This window comes from Octodon degus, unplaced genomic scaffold (genome assembly GCF_000260255.1).
Source record: "Octodon degus isolate 3935 unplaced genomic scaffold, OctDeg1.0 scaffold00034, whole genome shotgun sequence".
Taxonomy (NCBI): domain Eukaryota; kingdom Metazoa; phylum Chordata; class Mammalia; order Rodentia; family Octodontidae; genus Octodon; species Octodon degus.
Genome location: NW_004524610.1, coordinates 7689469 through 7706651, shown reverse-complemented (window position 1 = coordinate 7706651; position 17183 = coordinate 7689469). Strand labels below are relative to the sequence as shown.

The window sequence follows — 17183 nt, the reverse complement described above, 5'->3', positions numbered from 1 at the left end:
AAGCTTGTTCTAAGTAGGTGCTTTAGACCACTGAGCCATCTCTCCAGCCCACCACTGAACCTTGATCCCACAGCATGCAAGTGCACAGAAAGGTGTCACGTGGTCGCCTGGCTGGTGCCTGTCCGTTCTCCTCTCAGGACCCAGCGGCACCTGCTGGGCATTAGGTGCTGGTAGTAGGATGCTGTGTGGAGCTGGGTTTTGACTTCTCTGCTCTGACTCCACACCAGCAGCCCCCAAGAGGGGGAGTGAGTTCATTACGAACGAATGCTCCCGGCTGTTCTATAACTCACAATCGTCTCTGCGAACTTAAGAGTGTGGTCTTCTGGCCCTGCTGTGGCATCCGTAACTGAATGTGTGGTTTCCTGCTTTTCTCACATTCCTGGGTGGTGTGACAGGCGCGGGCTTGGACAGTGCTTTTAAAGATGTGACAGGAATAATCACCTTGGCTTGAGCATCATTTATTTCCTTCACATTTTAAGAGCAGGTGACCCTAAAGTGAATTCATCCTTCTCAGTTTATCTGAGAGATGCTTTATTTCTATTGAAAAATGAGTAATTTTCTTATATCTGTTTTGGCAAGGGGCTACTGAGCGAGTCAGGCGGGCAGAAGTTATCCTTCTCAAGTTGCTTTCTTTAACACTTACACGCTCCTTATACAATCTTTTTATTCTAAAATCCTTTATTTTACTATTAAGTACATTTATTTCTATGCTTTCATTTCCTCAAAATGCACTAATTTTTTTATTAAAAATACCAGCTAAAAGCCAAATTTAAAAACTTATGGACGTGCTCACACATGGTGAAAAATACACAGAAAAAGGGTCTTCATTGTACTTTGTAAGAGAGATGTGAAAACGCCCTTGATGTCTACGCAACAGGAGATTAAGTCAATTAAGGTATAGTCCTACAATGGATTATGCAATAATTTACAAAAGAATGAGGTAAAGCTATACAAACTCTTACGGAAAGGCATCTATCAAGCTATAATACAATGCAAAAGTCACAGCAAAGAGTGTTATTATTCTATTTGTATAAAACTAATAAAACACAATGTACACACACAGCACACGTATGTATTTGTAAATGTGCAGAAAGTGTTTGGAAGAGCACATACAGACCATGAACAGCGGCTACCCCTATAAAAGAGGGGTGGGGTGAACAGAACCTGTCACTTCATAATTCTATATGTAGCTTGATTTTAAGGGAGCATATATTAAATTTATAATCAAAGCATATAAAACTAACACGCCTTGGATAGAAAGATATTTTATACTGTGCATACATTTGCTTCTAAAGTAGTTTTCACAATTTATCCTAATAAAGTTATTACTATTGTTTTCTCTTAAAGTTGGCACTGACATAAATAATCCTCTTTTTCTTTTTGTCTGTTTTAAAGATCTTGAAACCTAGTTAAAAAAAAAAAAATTCACAAAGAGCTATTTTAAGCGACCAGTGGAGAAAAAAAGCCTAATATCTATCAATGTTTAAAGAGAAAAATGCATGTATTTATTTTAAAAATCTATGCAGTACAAAAATGAAAGCCCCACACACCACAGGGCACCGCCTCCACACACCGTGGAGACAGTGTGGACTGGGAAACGCAGCGCTTTGGAACTGGCACAGTGGAAAGTTTTCCAACTCATATAAAAATAGGTCTAAAAGATAAGTTATCCAAAGAAAGGAATAAAAATCCCTGAGTAAGGCAAAGACAAATAGACAAAATAACCTAAAAAAATACACGCTCTAGGGCCAGAGCATATTTTCAGCTACTTGGCACAGAAGGACACGGTGCAGACACTGGCAGCTACGGAGACACACAGATCCACCGGGGTGGCGACTGCTCCTCGCGCCCACACGCTGCCAACTTGGGCCTCAACTGGAAAAGATGCGCTTGGGCTAGAGACTCACTCTGCTGGTTTACCAGTGCAGTACCCACCTACAAGTGGAAGGGTGGAAGCCCAGAAAGACGAACCTGTGAGCAAGAGTCTCCTCTCGTGCGAGGCTTCAGAAGTGCGCTGTTCCCCAGCGACATTGGCCATGCCCTCCTCTGCCTGCCACAGAGCATCAGCCCGAAGCCAAGACGCCAAGCGATGGGACTGAGAAAGCACGCGAGCGTGCTGGCTGTGAGCCTCGACTGTCAGGGGCTTAAGGGCAAACAAAAATGAAACACTGTTTTAACACCCTGGAGCCCACGAGAGGGGAGCCTCCTCTGCTGATGCACGTGTGTCATCACAGAAGGCGTTTGGAGTCTGGCGAGTCGCAGACGCATGAACCACACTGCCTGCTATGCAGCGCTTAACTTTGGCTCTGACAACTGGGGCCTTCAGGGCTCCTCAGGTTTTTTCTTCCAACTGAGGCTGTTGGTTTTTGGTGATGAAAACAAAAGAATAAGGAAGTTTCATTACTTGTCCTTTTATTTTCAAAGACTTCACACCTTAGAAAATGTCCTGAAAACACTTTATAATGTTGTTTCCTTCTCTAAAAATAGTTTATATCTTAAGTGAATCTGTGAACAAAGAAAACTTGGTTTTTAAATTACCCCCCCATAAAAAGATCCCACAAATTACTATGCATCTAAGCAGTTACACATGGGAAAAATCCTTCAAGACTAAGATTTACTCTCATGAAACTTGGGAACAAATAAAAAACAGAAAGAGAAAAGGAAAAAAGTGATGCATTAAATAATTTAAAATCTTGGCCTAAAGTGAAGTTTCTAGAATTATAAGTTGGTAATTAAAAAAAAAAAAAATAGTGGCGTAGAGCTGCAGCAAACTTGTTCTCTGGATTAAATAATCTCATGTGAAATATTTATTCATACAGGACAGCATTTATGCTAAGAGAAATACGAAGAGACTATTTGGGCCTTGAGAATTTCCTAAAAGCATCCTGGTTTTTTTTTCAGTTTACCGTAGAAAGGGTCTCCATGGAAACGGCCTGCTATCTATCTACACTAGCTTTAATTACTCCATTCCCAAATTATGCCCCAACGGAACCATCACCTCTAAACAGGTCCATGAAAGTGTGGAAAAGTAGCGTAAAGGCATGGAGATAAGCACGAGGTTATTGAGCTCAGTTTTAATATACACTTATGTACAAACATATCCCAATCCCTACACATACACACTTAGTGACTCTTGATCTTTCTCATGACTTTAGTTTCATTAGTTCCCTTGCGGGCATGGAGCTTTTTAGCAATCACAGGCTCTGAAGGTTGAAGGAACACTACTGCTTAGGCCAGAACGGGGATGGCCACTTTCAGTGAACTTGTACGCTCTGAAAAGTGGCCTCGCTTGCGGGGGGACAGACAGGACGTCACTATCCACACCACATTTCACGCATGGACAGGCCGGAGGGTTGAGGGTTCAAAGACAGTCCCAGCAGCGCTCGGGAGGCGTGCCCTCAGAACAATTCTGAGGAGAACTGGTTCTTAAATAAAATATTTTCTTCCAAGAACCACGAAGGTCAGAGTTATGATACAGGTAACGTAGAGTTTATGAAAGTGACCATTTTTAAAAAGCAGCAATCTGTTTAGGGAAGGGCAGGATACCATGTTGGGAGTGCACCGTAGCTAGAGTGCTGTGGCCGGCCACAGAGGACCACGGAGACGGTGACAGAAGGCTCTGGGGTGGCTCCGGGTGACTCACAGACGTGGCTGCCCCGCTGGGCTGCTGGGCAGGGAGGGGAGGGTCATCTGCACTCCGCTAGTCCATGCCTGTCCGTGACCGCTTTCTCTGTTTTTTACAAAGGCAATAGATGGGAAATACAAATAAACCTAGGGATAAAAAATAAAGACAGGTAACCAAGCACAAAGGCATTCAGGTTCATATATTTGCAAATTTCCACATCAGTTTAGCTGTAAACTCTTTAAAATAATCATTACTTCGCACTGCACAGGGGAGAGGGAAGACATCGGACATGCATTTATTCTATAATGCCTCGGGTACTTTGTTTTGCTCCTCTTTCTTTTTAACATCCCCATTGACACCAGTTTAAATATGGAACAACACGGCCTTCCAAAGTACCAAACCTCAGGCTCAGCCCCACGATCTAGGGCCGCACCTCCCGCAGGCTGCACATGACACACTTCCGCCGTGGCAGTGTAAGCTCTCACCGAAGAACACGGACTGTGGGGCCACGTGCCAGGCCTGGGCCCGTCCTCGTGGCTTTTGGTGTCCCCGGGGCCTCACTTTCTTCTGTGTGCCCTACAGATAACAGCAGCTACTCCCTGAAGTCCCACCCACTGCAGGAGTGTCACCATCAGGCACCTTCCAGCTCTCTCCGCCCTACCCAGGCATCAGTGGCTAATATTTCACATACAAGAATCATTTTAGCCAAAAAAGTCCCACCTGCTATACAGAATGGTCACTGATGCAGCCGCTGTCCAAGTGTGGGCCTTGGGCCCAAGGACTACAAAAACACTCGCCTGGGAACTTCCTACAGATGCAGATTCCCAGGCCATACTCATACCTAGGCAGGCACGGTTGGGGCAGTAACAGGCTTTAACTAGCACTGTGGCTACTCTGAAGCATGCTAAGATCTGAAAGTGCTGCTTCGAAATACATATTTTAATATGCCTGTATGCACAAAACTATGCAAATTATTGGTAAGGTTTCTACTGTTCCATGTGTAAGTGTATGCGGGTATCTGAACCTGTGTACATCACAGGTATCCTTTCATGCAGGACACCTTTCCCTAAACCTACAACACTCCGTGGTGTAAGACAGCCTCTCTGATGGTCCAGCTTGAGCTCAGAATTAAAAAACTGAAGTCTAGTTCACTTGAGTTTTTCAGTAAAGTACGAGATGCCTTTGCCCAGTATTACAAGTGGGCTAACACAGTCATGCTTTAGAACACGCACAAATCCAAGTATCCATGAGCTAAGAGGTGTCAAAGAGATCCTCTACCCACATGCTCTCCTGAACTTACAAATCCCAGACTGGACGGCTGTCTCGAGCACACACGGGAGAGAAACCTTGGGTCAGTGAATGACTCCCACTACTACACAGACTCTCACTGTCGACGCCCGGAGATCCCAATCTCAGACACACGATGAGTTTCTTACCGATTACGACTGCTATGGCCCCTAGTGCTAATCCCAAAACCAGGATTAGAGGTGCAATGAATAATTTTCCAGCTGGAAAACAAAAGAAAAAATGAAGAGCCTCCAAATGAATTTACCAACAATTACAGCAAGGCTTTTTAATACCAATACCACAACAAATGCTTGTTTTTAGTAAGCTGGATTACAACGAAGGCCACATTTCTGTAAGAAATGTATCGAACACAGGTGCACACCTGTACGTTCACAGGGACTGTCCCAAGGGCCAACCACTGAAGTTGTGTGCACCTGTGTCAAACACCTCACAAATCACTTATTCTTTATCTATAAAGAATACTCCAAAGTAATTAAAAAGGAGAATATTACAAAGTGATTGGATCAATTTATTTTACCAAGAACAACTGTTTTGGGGCTTTTGTCTTAGATCTCTTCCACTAATGCAGTGTGAGTCTGTGAATTCTGGTAGAAGTGTGTTTTGTAAACAACTGGTCAGTGATTAAGGGGATGGGATCAAATCATCCAGGAAAGAAAGGAGACCTTGTGAGGAGGGAAACCAAAGGTGTCGGATGGAGGAAATCCCTCAGCCCGACACATACTCCCAAGCCGGCTTAGGGCACACACATTTTTCAAACTGCTCACTCCCGATCATATGTACTATTTCAGTGCTGTAATTAAATAACATTAACTTTTTTTTTTTTTTTTTTACTTTTATTAGTCCATATGGGCCACATCCGGTGATTATGCCCACTGTGGAGAGCGAGTACCATCAGAGGGCTGAGATGGTGGGGTCCGCAGGGCAGGCCAGGGATGGAACCCCGGCCCCTGCACCTGCCTAAGCAGGCGCTTTAATCTGCTGAGCTATCTAGCTGGCCCTGCTAGCTTTTCTTCTTGGTATTTCGGGACCATGTTCCATGCTACATCTTATTGCAGGTAGCTCATGAATGAAATGAAGCTGTGTGTAAAACATGCTCCCAGGTGCTACCCAAACAAAAGCCAATGAGACATTGTTCCTCTTACCAAGTGTCACACAGGAGCACTTCAGAAACTTCAAAGAGTAATGGTTTCATATTTTCAATTTTTAAAAATATTTTTGATTTTGCTTTGTTCTGAGATGGGGCTCTTAGTATACTGCCCAGGCCAGTCTCAAACTCTGGAGCTCAAGCAACCCTCCTGCCTCACCCTCCCCATAGCTGGGCTGACAGGTGCAAGCTACCGCACCTGAGAAGCTATCAAGGTTTTTTAGAGGCACAGAAACAGAGAGAGAGAGTCAGATAGACACACGTAGACACAGGCACACAGAGAAGAGACAGGCAGACAGAGACAGAGACAAAAATAGAAAAAGAGAAAAAGAGAAAGAGAGAAAGAGAAACAGAAAGAGAAAGAAAAAGAGAAAGACAGAAAGAGAAAGAGAAACAGAAAGAGAAAGAAAAAGAGAAAGAGAAAGAGAGAAAAAGAAAGAGAGAAAGAAAGAGAAGAGAAAGAGAGAAAGAGAAGAGAAAGAGAAAGAGAAAGAGAAAGAGAAAGAGAAAGAGAAAGAGAAAGAGAAAGAGAAAGAGAAAGAGAAAGAAAGAATTCTCCTGCTTTGGAACAAAGGCCCTAGGAGAATACCCGGCAGGCACGCAGCAAGTGCTCCGAATCCAAATTCTACTTCCGCTACTTCATCCACTCTCAGGGAGGATCCCCATTCCCACGAGCAGGTCAGACACTCACCACAGACTGACCCTCGCACTAATCTCCGTAAATGAGGTCTCTCTGGGAGGTAGCGATATTTGCATCCAAATATGCTGAGGTTTGATGTGTGGTCTCCAAAAAACCGGAGCTGGCGGTATCTCTCCCCACACCGATAACAAAAGTTAGTGTTACACTGTGAGCAGGTCATGTGGTCACACCCTTCAGTTTTCTGGATGTGGATCTGTGTCGGAGAAAGAGACGGAGAGAAGAGGGCCATGACAGTTCTTAGAAAGTGAAATCGGGCACATTTTAGGAACAACACTTACAATTTCACCAAAAGGAACGTCCTGGGTGGCTCGCCCAATGCTGTCGGTCTGCTTATCATCACAACCTCCAAGACTCGAGTTTCCTAACGCTCTTGTGCATGCAGGAGCAGAAACATTTCACCTTCTCAGGGTGCTGGCTCGTGCTGACCGGCACACAAGCACGCATGTTCCAGGGGAGACTCGCCTGCCTTTCCTGACACATGCCTAACTCGGCGGGTAGGAGACAATGCACGATGCCGGGGCAGTGTATTTCCTTTAAGCTACAATCAGCAAGGATGGAATGACTCTGGGGAACACAGAGAGATGGGAGAGGATTCCTCGAGAGGGGGACACGTGACTCCTCCGGAAATGTCAGGGGCAGCAATCTCTCTGCTAAGGCCGCGTGACAGCAGAAGTGCACGTGCTGGTGGGAGCACTTCTTTCCTAACTGTAGTTCCCTCTGCAAATACAGTGTTTACAAGGTCCTCTCTGCAATGCTCTCCCGGCAGCCAGCACCACTCTCTGCACCGTGCAGCTGCGCGCAGCTGAGGCTGCACCCACATGAGACAAGGACTGCCCTTCTCGGCGCCCTTTCCCGCACCGTCTCGAGCCCCCAGGTGACAGCACAACCCCATCCCTGCTTCTCGAAATACAGAGTTCTCGTGGATCTTGTGTACAGCTGCAGCCTCCCTTGCTCACCTGTGTGCACACAGTTAGAGAAATAATTAATGCACATTATTCAGCATTATCTCATCAAAAGAAAAGTCCTGTGGGCACACCGGCCAGCCCTCAGGAGAACGGACGGGATCCCGTGGTCTTTCCACCCTGCTTCCCCCAGGCGGGTGTGGCTTGACCTCACCTCTGTTTCCAATGAGTGCACCTGACACCCTCCCACTGTGATGATAAACACACACAGTGGAGCACATACATCCTACATACGTGTGCGTGTATGTGCAGATCTACATAGATGAGCTTTTGCTCAGAAGTTTTATCTTCTCCTCTAAGCTTCTGTGCATGATGCTGCCTGGTAGCTGTGCCACAGCAAAGGCTTTCCCGAGCTGCAAACACAAGAGTCAGACCCCCCAGCATCTGTCTGGCTCCTGTTCCCGAAGCTTGGGCCAGAGGTGACAACTTTTCGTATCTCATCTGCAGTTACGCTTTTCTCCGCCTAATGCAGTGTGAGTCTGTGAGCTCTGGTGGAAGTGTATTTTGTAGACAACTGGTCAACGATTATGGGGATGGGATCAAATCATCCAGGAAAGAAAGGAGACCTTGTGAGGAGGGAAACCCAAGGTGGCAAGATGGAGCAAATCCCAAAGAAGCGGTACATCTTCCTCTGGAAAATACATGTGCACATGTACCTGTCTGTCTATCATCAGCTAACCACCTACCCAGCTACCTGCTTGTCCAAGGAGTCTGGAGGGAACTGTGACAATTTCAAAGAAGTGACAAACAGAGAGCAACATATTACAGGCAAGTACTGACTGCTCAGATAGATGAATAAACCAAGAAAGAAAGGCCTAGGAAGTAGCCAGTAGGATCTTAGGATTTTGGAATTGTGGAGTGAACTGTGTTTAAAAGTGGGCTGGGGCTGGAGGCTGAGAGGCTGTGGACATAAACGCCGCTTGTAGGGAGGCCACGAGTAACCACAGACCACAACCAGCCAATGAAATTCCTGAGGAGCTATGTCACAACACGATGAACACCTGGGTACTTCGATGCTCCCCAAGGAGAAAAGAAACCCGAGGAGAATTATCAGGAAACACAGGCTAAAAGGCACACGAGTGCCGCAACAGGACATGGCATGAAGGAGGACTGAGTGGGAGCGAGATACTCTCACTCAGGGAGTTCCGATCTCACAGGAAAAGAAACACAACCCCGCATTCGCAATCCACTGGATTATGCAAATGCCCAACTGTTTTTTCAATACAGGCAACTTTAGGGGGGAAAAACCCCAAAGCATTAACAATGACATTAGATCGAAATGCAAATGATACTACATTTTCCAATACAGAAATAAACCTGCCACTTAACAGGAAATAGAGTCAAAGAGTTAAACTACATTATTTAGAGAATAAAACTAGTGAGAACTAAGAGCTGGAAGAAGAAAGAAAGGGGGATGAATGAAATGAAGTGAACTCTCCACTGCCACAGCAGGGGCCACAGGCCGGGCCAAGACCAGTGAAAAGCCAGCTGTTCAGAAGTAGTTACCAGAAACAGAAACCCGAAGGAACCCTAAGCCGTCGCTCTGTTGTGGAAGTCTGTCTGAGGTAATACCACTAAGAGGACAGTTTCCAATCACTGGGCCTCTCCTACAGTGACGCTGAAGACTGACACCAGAGATTTCATGTGTGTTTCCAATTAGTTCCTGTGATTCACTCTTGGGGTGCAAAGTCCTGAGGCTGGAGGACAGGGACTCCCCACCTCCCAGGCAGCTGCCCTGGAGCCTTCCAGCGCAGGACTCACGCCTCACACGCACACTCATGGCTGTCGTGGGGCCGTCACCTCCGTCCTAGTATATCCGTCCTCTGGTCCCATGGGGTCCCAGGCGGATGAGCACCTCACCCTTCCATGTCCCCAAGCTTTTCAGGAGCACACGTGCTCGCTGTTCTGCTGCCCCAGGCCCTTCCCAGCAGGCCGCAGGCCCACGTTTAGGAGACACCCAGGTGCCTCCCACTCTCTCCAAACAGCTACTTGCTCCTGAATAACGTCTTGCACAGCTCCACCCTTCGTGTACTTCTGGTGCAGATGGGCACCCACTAAATGCATGAGCCCATACACTCAGGAGCCCCGACGCCAGGGAGAAGAGGAGGTGGCAGGCAGCGTGCTCGGCAGGGCCTCCTAGGGCAGGGACAGTCGCCCCCTCAGCAGCTAACGGGCGCCAGAAAGAGCGACGGCACTCTACCTGTAAAGCCAGGACACGAGGCGCCAGCACAGCCCTGTGGCTGCACTTCTTGCATGCTTTGTCGTTTACTTCACAGGGTTTTCATCGGCCCATGTGCGCAGCAGCCTTCTGTGGCGCCGGTCCAAGCGCAGAACACCACCTTCTCTCCTCTTATCCCCCTCTATCTCCTGATCCTGCCCCCTTCCAGAAAGATCTCTACTTCCTGTTGTCCATCTTTTATTCTGATCTTTATTTGTACTTTAGGTTTCTTATAAGAGAAACCATGGGACAGTTAAGCTTGAGCGTCCTGTTTATTTCACTTAACCATTACTTTATATTTCACAACTGCAAGGTCTGTATTCCTCTGCTCAAATCCCCTACCTGCCACGGGCAAGGTCTACACAGGGTAGGGCATGTGTGTCTTTTCATTATTTTATTAAATGAACTTGCCTAGATCCTGACACAAAACATACACCCAACACTTACTAAAAGAAATGAGAGCTGGCCACGAACCTGCGATTGCCAAATCCAATGAACTGCTTAAGTTTTATTGTGTTGCATCTCTCAATGTCACTTCATCAATCTCTGCCTCCGCCCTGGCCTCTGTGTCCTCCTGCAGACATCTTTTTCTGGGTTCCCCTCTGATCCCCTTACACTCCCAGTCTTCTCCATCCCTAGTCCTGCCCAGGGCTGGTCACATACAGGCTCCTGGGTGATGTTTCCTCCACCACGCGTCTTTCTGTGTCCCCACTGCACCCTGCTCCTCAGCTTTGCATGCACCCACACGCTTTATGGCCACCCCAAAGCCAAGTAGGCAAAGTCCAAGTCAGCATCACCCCGCTGTCCTCTACCCAACAACAAAGCAAGCCTGCTCTGCCCCACCCCGCAGCTCCCCAGCCAACATCATCAAGGCTGCACAGCTTCAGCCCACGTTGCCTCCTAGTCCTTCTATCCACCCCAACCACTATCCTAGCTGTCACTGTCATGGTTTTTCCCCAGATTATGTAAAGCGCCCTTCTTGAACGTGACAGCAACCAGTCTAGAACCTAAAGCTGACCCCACGTCCCCTCTTTATGACTTTCAGAGCCCCAGTCGAAGGGGAAGCCTGCTTCCTTGTGCTGCGTGCGAAGGTCAAGCTGCTGTCTGCTTCTCCAGCTCTTTCCCCGTTTCTGAGAACCTTAAGCTCAGGGAACCACAAACTGCCAGGGCTCCCCGGGCCACCAATACTTCCTGGGCAGAGCCTCTGGGTGGTCACCCAGGACATCCTCTCCTTCCTCCACCAGCTGCGCACCCAAGTTCCCCAACAGATGTCCTTGCACCAGGAACCTCTTACAGGACGCTACAACACACCAAGAGGCCCAGGAAGAACTGCGATGCACTTGCTCAGCAATTATGCACGCAGGGCTCAGCGCCCAGCAACTGCTCTTTAGAGTAACTCAAAACAAAGGCAGTGGAAGTCTCTGCTCTGATGTCTGTAAAATATGCCCGGTATTTTAAATATGGTGCAATGCGTAGCTGATACGGCGCAGCCTTTATCTTGTCTCGACACCACCTCCGAGCTAGGGGACAATGGTTTGACCTTATAGATAAGCTGGCCAAGAACAGCTTATAGAGAAGCCGAGTATGAGTCAAGGCTGTGGGAAGTGAGGTTGCCAGCCATGAGGTCTTGGAAGAAACGGCACAGCTGGGGCTCCGAGAAGGGCCCATGCCTTAGCCTGATGTACAGCCCGGAGTGCAACGGGTCTGTAGCAGGGTTAGGAAGTAGATGAGTATACACAGGGTACAGGGGGCCAGGTGGTGACAGGTAGCAGGGGGACTGTAAGCACTGGCTTGGTTCTGCCCCCTGGGAGCTGCAGAGCTCCGAGCGGCCACAGCGTGAGCTGCGCTGCACCTAGCGGCCTCAGTGTGGCCATTGGGTTCCGACCCTGAGAGGGGAGGGAAACCAGCCAGGAATCTCCGGGAAAATCCTGCAGCGAGAATGATAAGGCTGTCCAGCACCGGATACCTGGGAGAGGGTGTGCTGCAGTGAGGGGAGAATGGGAATTTAACCCACCAGCCAGGGGACAAAGCCTAACTGCTGAGTAGGGGGCGGGGGTGAGACAGAGTGGCTGGGTGGGAGGCAAAGGCTTGTTATTTACTGAGAGCGGGGCCACAGAAGACTGACCCAGGGAGGAGGGATGAGAGCACTGGAGAGGTCTACAGGAAGGCGGAGAAGCTGAGTAGGCGCTTGGACATATGTCCCACCCACAGTTGCAGAGGCCTCTGGGTCCTGCCAAATGAGTGCTGTTTCAGCAAAACGGGTGCCCGGCTCTGCCTCGGGGGATGGAAGCCAGGGCCTGGCGCCACAAGGCACAGCTCTGCCACTGAGCCACACTCCAGCCTGTTCTGAATGCTAAGTCGGCTCTGCTGCAGAAAGAAAAAGCAACTCTCTTAAACCCCCTAAAGTGAAGATCAGTCTTTTAGATCTGTTAGCAGCACCGGCCCCAACATCACCCACACAGAACACGGGCCTCTAGCTTCTGGCCCAAGCGTGCCCCTGGCTCCACGGCACACGGGGCTCACCCGTCGGAAACCCTGTCAGACGTGAGAGCCTCTGGCTGGGCGCTCGCCTGGTCTCATTTTGTCAGGGGAGGTGCACTGCCACAGGGTGGGGATGCTGGCCTTGTGGCTGGCAGGCGACGTCTGGGCTCTACACAGCACAGCAGGGGCTCTTCCCACAGCACTTCCTGCACCCGACATTTATGTGGTGAAGGCCTGCTTAGAAGATCTACACTCACGGGCTGGAGAGATGGCTCAGTGGTCTAAAGCACCTATTTAGAACAAGCTTAGCAAAGCCCCCTGGTGGGCTGAGCTGGCCACACACACACACACACACAAATAAATAAAAATAATAATTAAAAAAAAAAAAAAAAAAGAAGATCTACACTCAGAACCCAAATCGACTTCCACACAAACACAAAATGATGCCAGGGACGTATCACGGGCACAGGCCTGCCTGGTGAGCGCGAGGTCCTGAGTTGGAGTCCCAGTATCAAGGAGGAAAAGAGACAAACACAAAGTGATGCCTGCATGATTTTCCATGCAGTGACTCGTTCAGTCGTATGACCAATGTGCTAACTGTGGAAGGACTGACTGTACTTAGAATCTAATTCCATTTTATACATAAACCCCAAATATATTTACATGGTTTTAATGAACAATGAATTTTCTTGCACTATAACAAGACATGCATACCAGTATGTAAATACATACACAATATCTATAAACATTTGTCTTCAGTTTAAAATCTTAAATATAAAGGCATGGATTTTGATAGTATTTTAAATAGAAAGGACAGGTATCTGAAGTATATGCCAAGACTTCTTAAATCCAAACATGAACAAGTCTGACTGCTTCATTTTTCTTTCTGATGTCATACTAATTATTTACAAGTTGAATATTTATCCTTACATTAAAATATTTTCACTTATTTCTACTTTACTATATGTAGGAAAACTAATTTATTTATTTATTCATTTATTTATTTTGTATTTTAGGGAAGGGTCTACAGGGTGTTCAGGGTCTCACTACTAGATCAGACTCATAGTGATCCACCTGCTTACAGCCTCCTAAGATCTGGGATTACAGGCACTCGCCACCATGCCCAGTCTCAACTGCCCTCTCAGCACACCCTGGGGCACAGGGCCAGCACGGCAGGCCTGGGGATCGAATCCCCGGCCCCTGTGCTTGCTTGCAGGAGCTTTAATCACTGAGCTATTTGGCTGGCTCTTTATTTTGAAAAATAAAACGTAGCATGTATTCACATTATATACTTGATTCCATGATAACAGGGCACTATTAATTTTTTGTCATGAAAATAGGCAGGACACTGCATGCAGCGCAGCTTGTATCCCTGGAAGCGTTCGCCACAATGCTGTCAGGCTCTTCTCCAATGAATGCTTCGACTCTGGCCCACCAGGAAACAGGCAGCAATACAGACTGCTCCAAGGTTCAGGACTTCACGTGACAGCGAGGGAAAGCTGCTTTCCTGGGTGGGCCCTGCTTGGAGGCAGCCAGCAGCCTCTGCATGTGCTCTGCGGCAGGCAGCTCACAGCTCAAGAACTGCATAACATCGATGAGCTGGGACAGCTCCAGCCCCAGCCCCAGCCCCAGCGCTGCCGCCCCCTAACTGCAGGCTGCACAGCACGCTTCAAACAAGAGGATACAGACAGCTTCCATGCGCTCCTTCTAGGAGGCGCAAATCAGACCCCCCGGATCAGGACGATCGTGCCTGCAGTGCACACGTGACCGGATTCAAGAGGACGAAACATCGTGACAAGCGCCACAACCACGAATGAACATGTCCAACTTTCTTTGCCTGCCTTTTGTTACCTAAACTCCTTGGAACGGTCACATGGCTTGGGAGGGTAGCCACGCTTTCCCACAACTTTCTTTTGTGAGTTAAAGGGCACGAGCAATCTACATGGTGTTGAGACTGTCACCTTCTTACTGTGTAACAGCTCCAACTTCCACCAGAGATCATGAATGGGACGAGGATGGCTCCTGGAAGTCGGGCGCTCAGGATCACCTCTCAGGACTACAAGGGACAAACACGCAGAGACAGCATCAATGAGGACCGACCGTAGTGTCGCTGGATGGTGGACAACACTGTGTGATCTCCACTGTGCGAAGGCCAAGAAGAAACAGCGCCGGACCCAGGCACTGTCAGTGAAAACGGCATCACTGAGCTACATCCCAGCCCTGGCAGCTCTTTTCAAAATAGAAAAGGGACTGCTCCATCACTAACATAAGGATTACACCGATATTAGAGTAAAACAAATGACTTAATTATCCCCTAGTTCAAAAATCGTATGTGTCTAAGCCAACCTAAGAAAATGTGAGCTCCCAATTAAGCACCTTTACTCAAGGCCTTGTGAAGGTCTGAAATGGAAGCGAGAGTTCATGCGAGAGCAAGCTGGGTGGCGAGCGGCGGAAACCCAGCCAGCTAACCTGCTCCCTTGCCACCCATCACATCCACATGGACGGAACCACTTCTATAATCTGACATTCAAAGAAGATAATTTAGAGGACATCTGACAAATTCCATTATAACTTACAAGATTTAACGAAAAGCAAACCACTCTGAGAAATACTAAAAAACAAGTGCTGGCGAGACAGCAGTCTAAAGCGCCTACTACTGTAGGAAGCTTAGGCAGGTGCAGGGGACCGCGGTTCAACCACCAGCACCACATGCCACACCAGCCACGCCCACGCCATCAGGGTGGGCTGATCGGCCAAAGGAAAAGAAAAAGCAATACTAAAAGACAGCAACAAAGCGAAACAAAGGCTCAAAACAGCTGAGTTCCTGAAAGTTATAGGTTGTATATTGTTTTTGTAAGTTACAGAAAGCTGCAATGATACAGTCTTCCTGCTTCCTGGTTACAGCCTACTGATTTTGAATCATGAACTATTTTCAACATTTAAAACAGTATCAATAACAATGTAACACAGACTCACCACCCACGTTAATTAAGGTTAATATACTGCCACATTTGCTACAGAAATACTTTGAAAGTGACAATGTTTCACATATATAATTCATATTTCTTTTTTAAAGTTTTTTTTCTGTATTTGGTACAGGGTCTCACTACGCAGCTCAGACTCGTAGTGATCCTCCTGTTTTCAGCCGCCCAGCACTGGGATTACAGGCGTGCGCCACCATGCAAGGTCTCCGGGGCCGGGTCAGCGTGCGGGGGGTGGGGGGGACAGCATGGCATGCGGTACCAGGGATCGAAATAATGCATATTTCTTAATTTTCACTTCTTCTTGGTTTACAATTGCTTCAGCTCATCAGATCAAAAGGCCTGAAATGTCCTCCTGTATCTCAAAAGTTCCTACGGTAATGGGGTTTTATAATTTGAGACTTCACCATGGAAAAACATGATGGGCCTAGACCTCAAAAGTTGATCAATTATAACATCAGCAAAATGACTGTTCTTGGGTAATATTAAATTTTTTCATGAATAGCTAGAAGACTAGCTCATTAATCACTCTTGTAAAGTTCTTACCTACATTCTTGAAATATTCTTAATTTTAGCTTTATGCTATTAGAATATTAAATAATAAGGATTTCTAATTTTGAAGTCTAAAACTATTAAGACCTTTAGAAGCATCTATCAGGGGTTATTACTACTACCTAGGACATTTATTGATAAATTAATTGCATATTTTATTTAAGTTTCTAAAAAAGCTGTTAAGCAAAATGACATGGTAGTTATTTTTCTAAAAAAAGAAAACAATGAAATATTACTTTGTTTCTTTAATTGGTGGTAAATTACTGTATCATCTAATGAACGATAAGGAGTGTTCTTTATTTGATTAATTTTTTAACTATGAAATTGAGGCCGGGGAGACAGCTCAGCGGAGTAAGTGCTTGCCTGGCAAGTGCAAGGTCCCTGGTACCACCAAAAAAGAAAAAAGAAACTGCAACACAAAATTTTAAAAAGTACTATTTCCATTTAAAATGGTAAGGTTGATAAATAAAATAGTATGTGTTTTCTAATTATCATTTTTTAAAAAACCATTATTATATTTTCAAAATTATTTTTAAAAAAACAGGCACTAACCATTAGTAGGTTCGCTAACATTTTTAAGATGAAGTTTATGTATGTATGAAATTGCCTACACTGGCACTGATTTATTGGTTTTATAGCATATGCTTTTTTATGTATTTAGTACAGTGTCTACAGAGGCTCACTATACAGATTGGACTCATAGTGACTGATCCTCCTGTTTTCAGCTCCCAAGTACTGGGATTACAGGCACGTGCCACCACGTCCAGTCTCAATCCCTGTTTCAGTGCTCCCCAGGAGCGGGGCCAGCAGGGCACTCTGGGGATCGAACTCTGGTCCCCAGGCCTACCTATGCAGGCACTTTAGTACGCTGAGCCATCTGGCAGGCCCTACAGTGTATCCTTCAGCACTTGTTACTTTTAGGTACAGAGTTGGAGTCTCATTTTAACTTAGCAAGTCTTTCTTACCTCAGATTTTAATATCTAACCTAACCATTGTCTCAAAAATAAATTTTATCATGAAGCTGAACAGACTTTTATATTTCTAACAAAAGTTTAAATCTCTATTTGCTTTAAATTTAACTTACTTAGAAAGACTTTACTTATAAAGTATATTTAGCTGGTAATAACTAAGTTCATATAAATACATTTTTTTAATTTTTATTTATTTGAGAGAGAGAGAGAGAGAGAGAGAGAGAGAGAGAGAGAGAGAGAG

At 46.4% G+C, this 17183-nt stretch overlaps 1 protein-coding gene across 1 annotated transcript in view; it reads right to left on the bottom strand.

Annotated features, from left to right (window-relative positions):
* Positions 1 to 2889: 2889 nt before the first annotated feature.
* The window catches only part of Rnf217 (ring finger protein 217), a 100821-nt gene continuing 86527 nt past the window's right edge, over positions 2890 to 17183 (bottom strand). The window contains exons 5-7 of the mRNA XM_023714217.1: positions 6769 to 6970; positions 5062 to 5133; positions 2890 to 3771 (exon numbers count right to left, since the gene is read on the bottom strand). Coding sequence (XP_023569985.1) covers positions 3701 to 3771; positions 5062 to 5133; positions 6769 to 6970 — 345 coding nt within the window. The 3' untranslated portion in view covers positions 2890 to 3700. The remainder of the gene's footprint in view (positions 3772 to 5061; positions 5134 to 6768; positions 6971 to 17183) is intronic.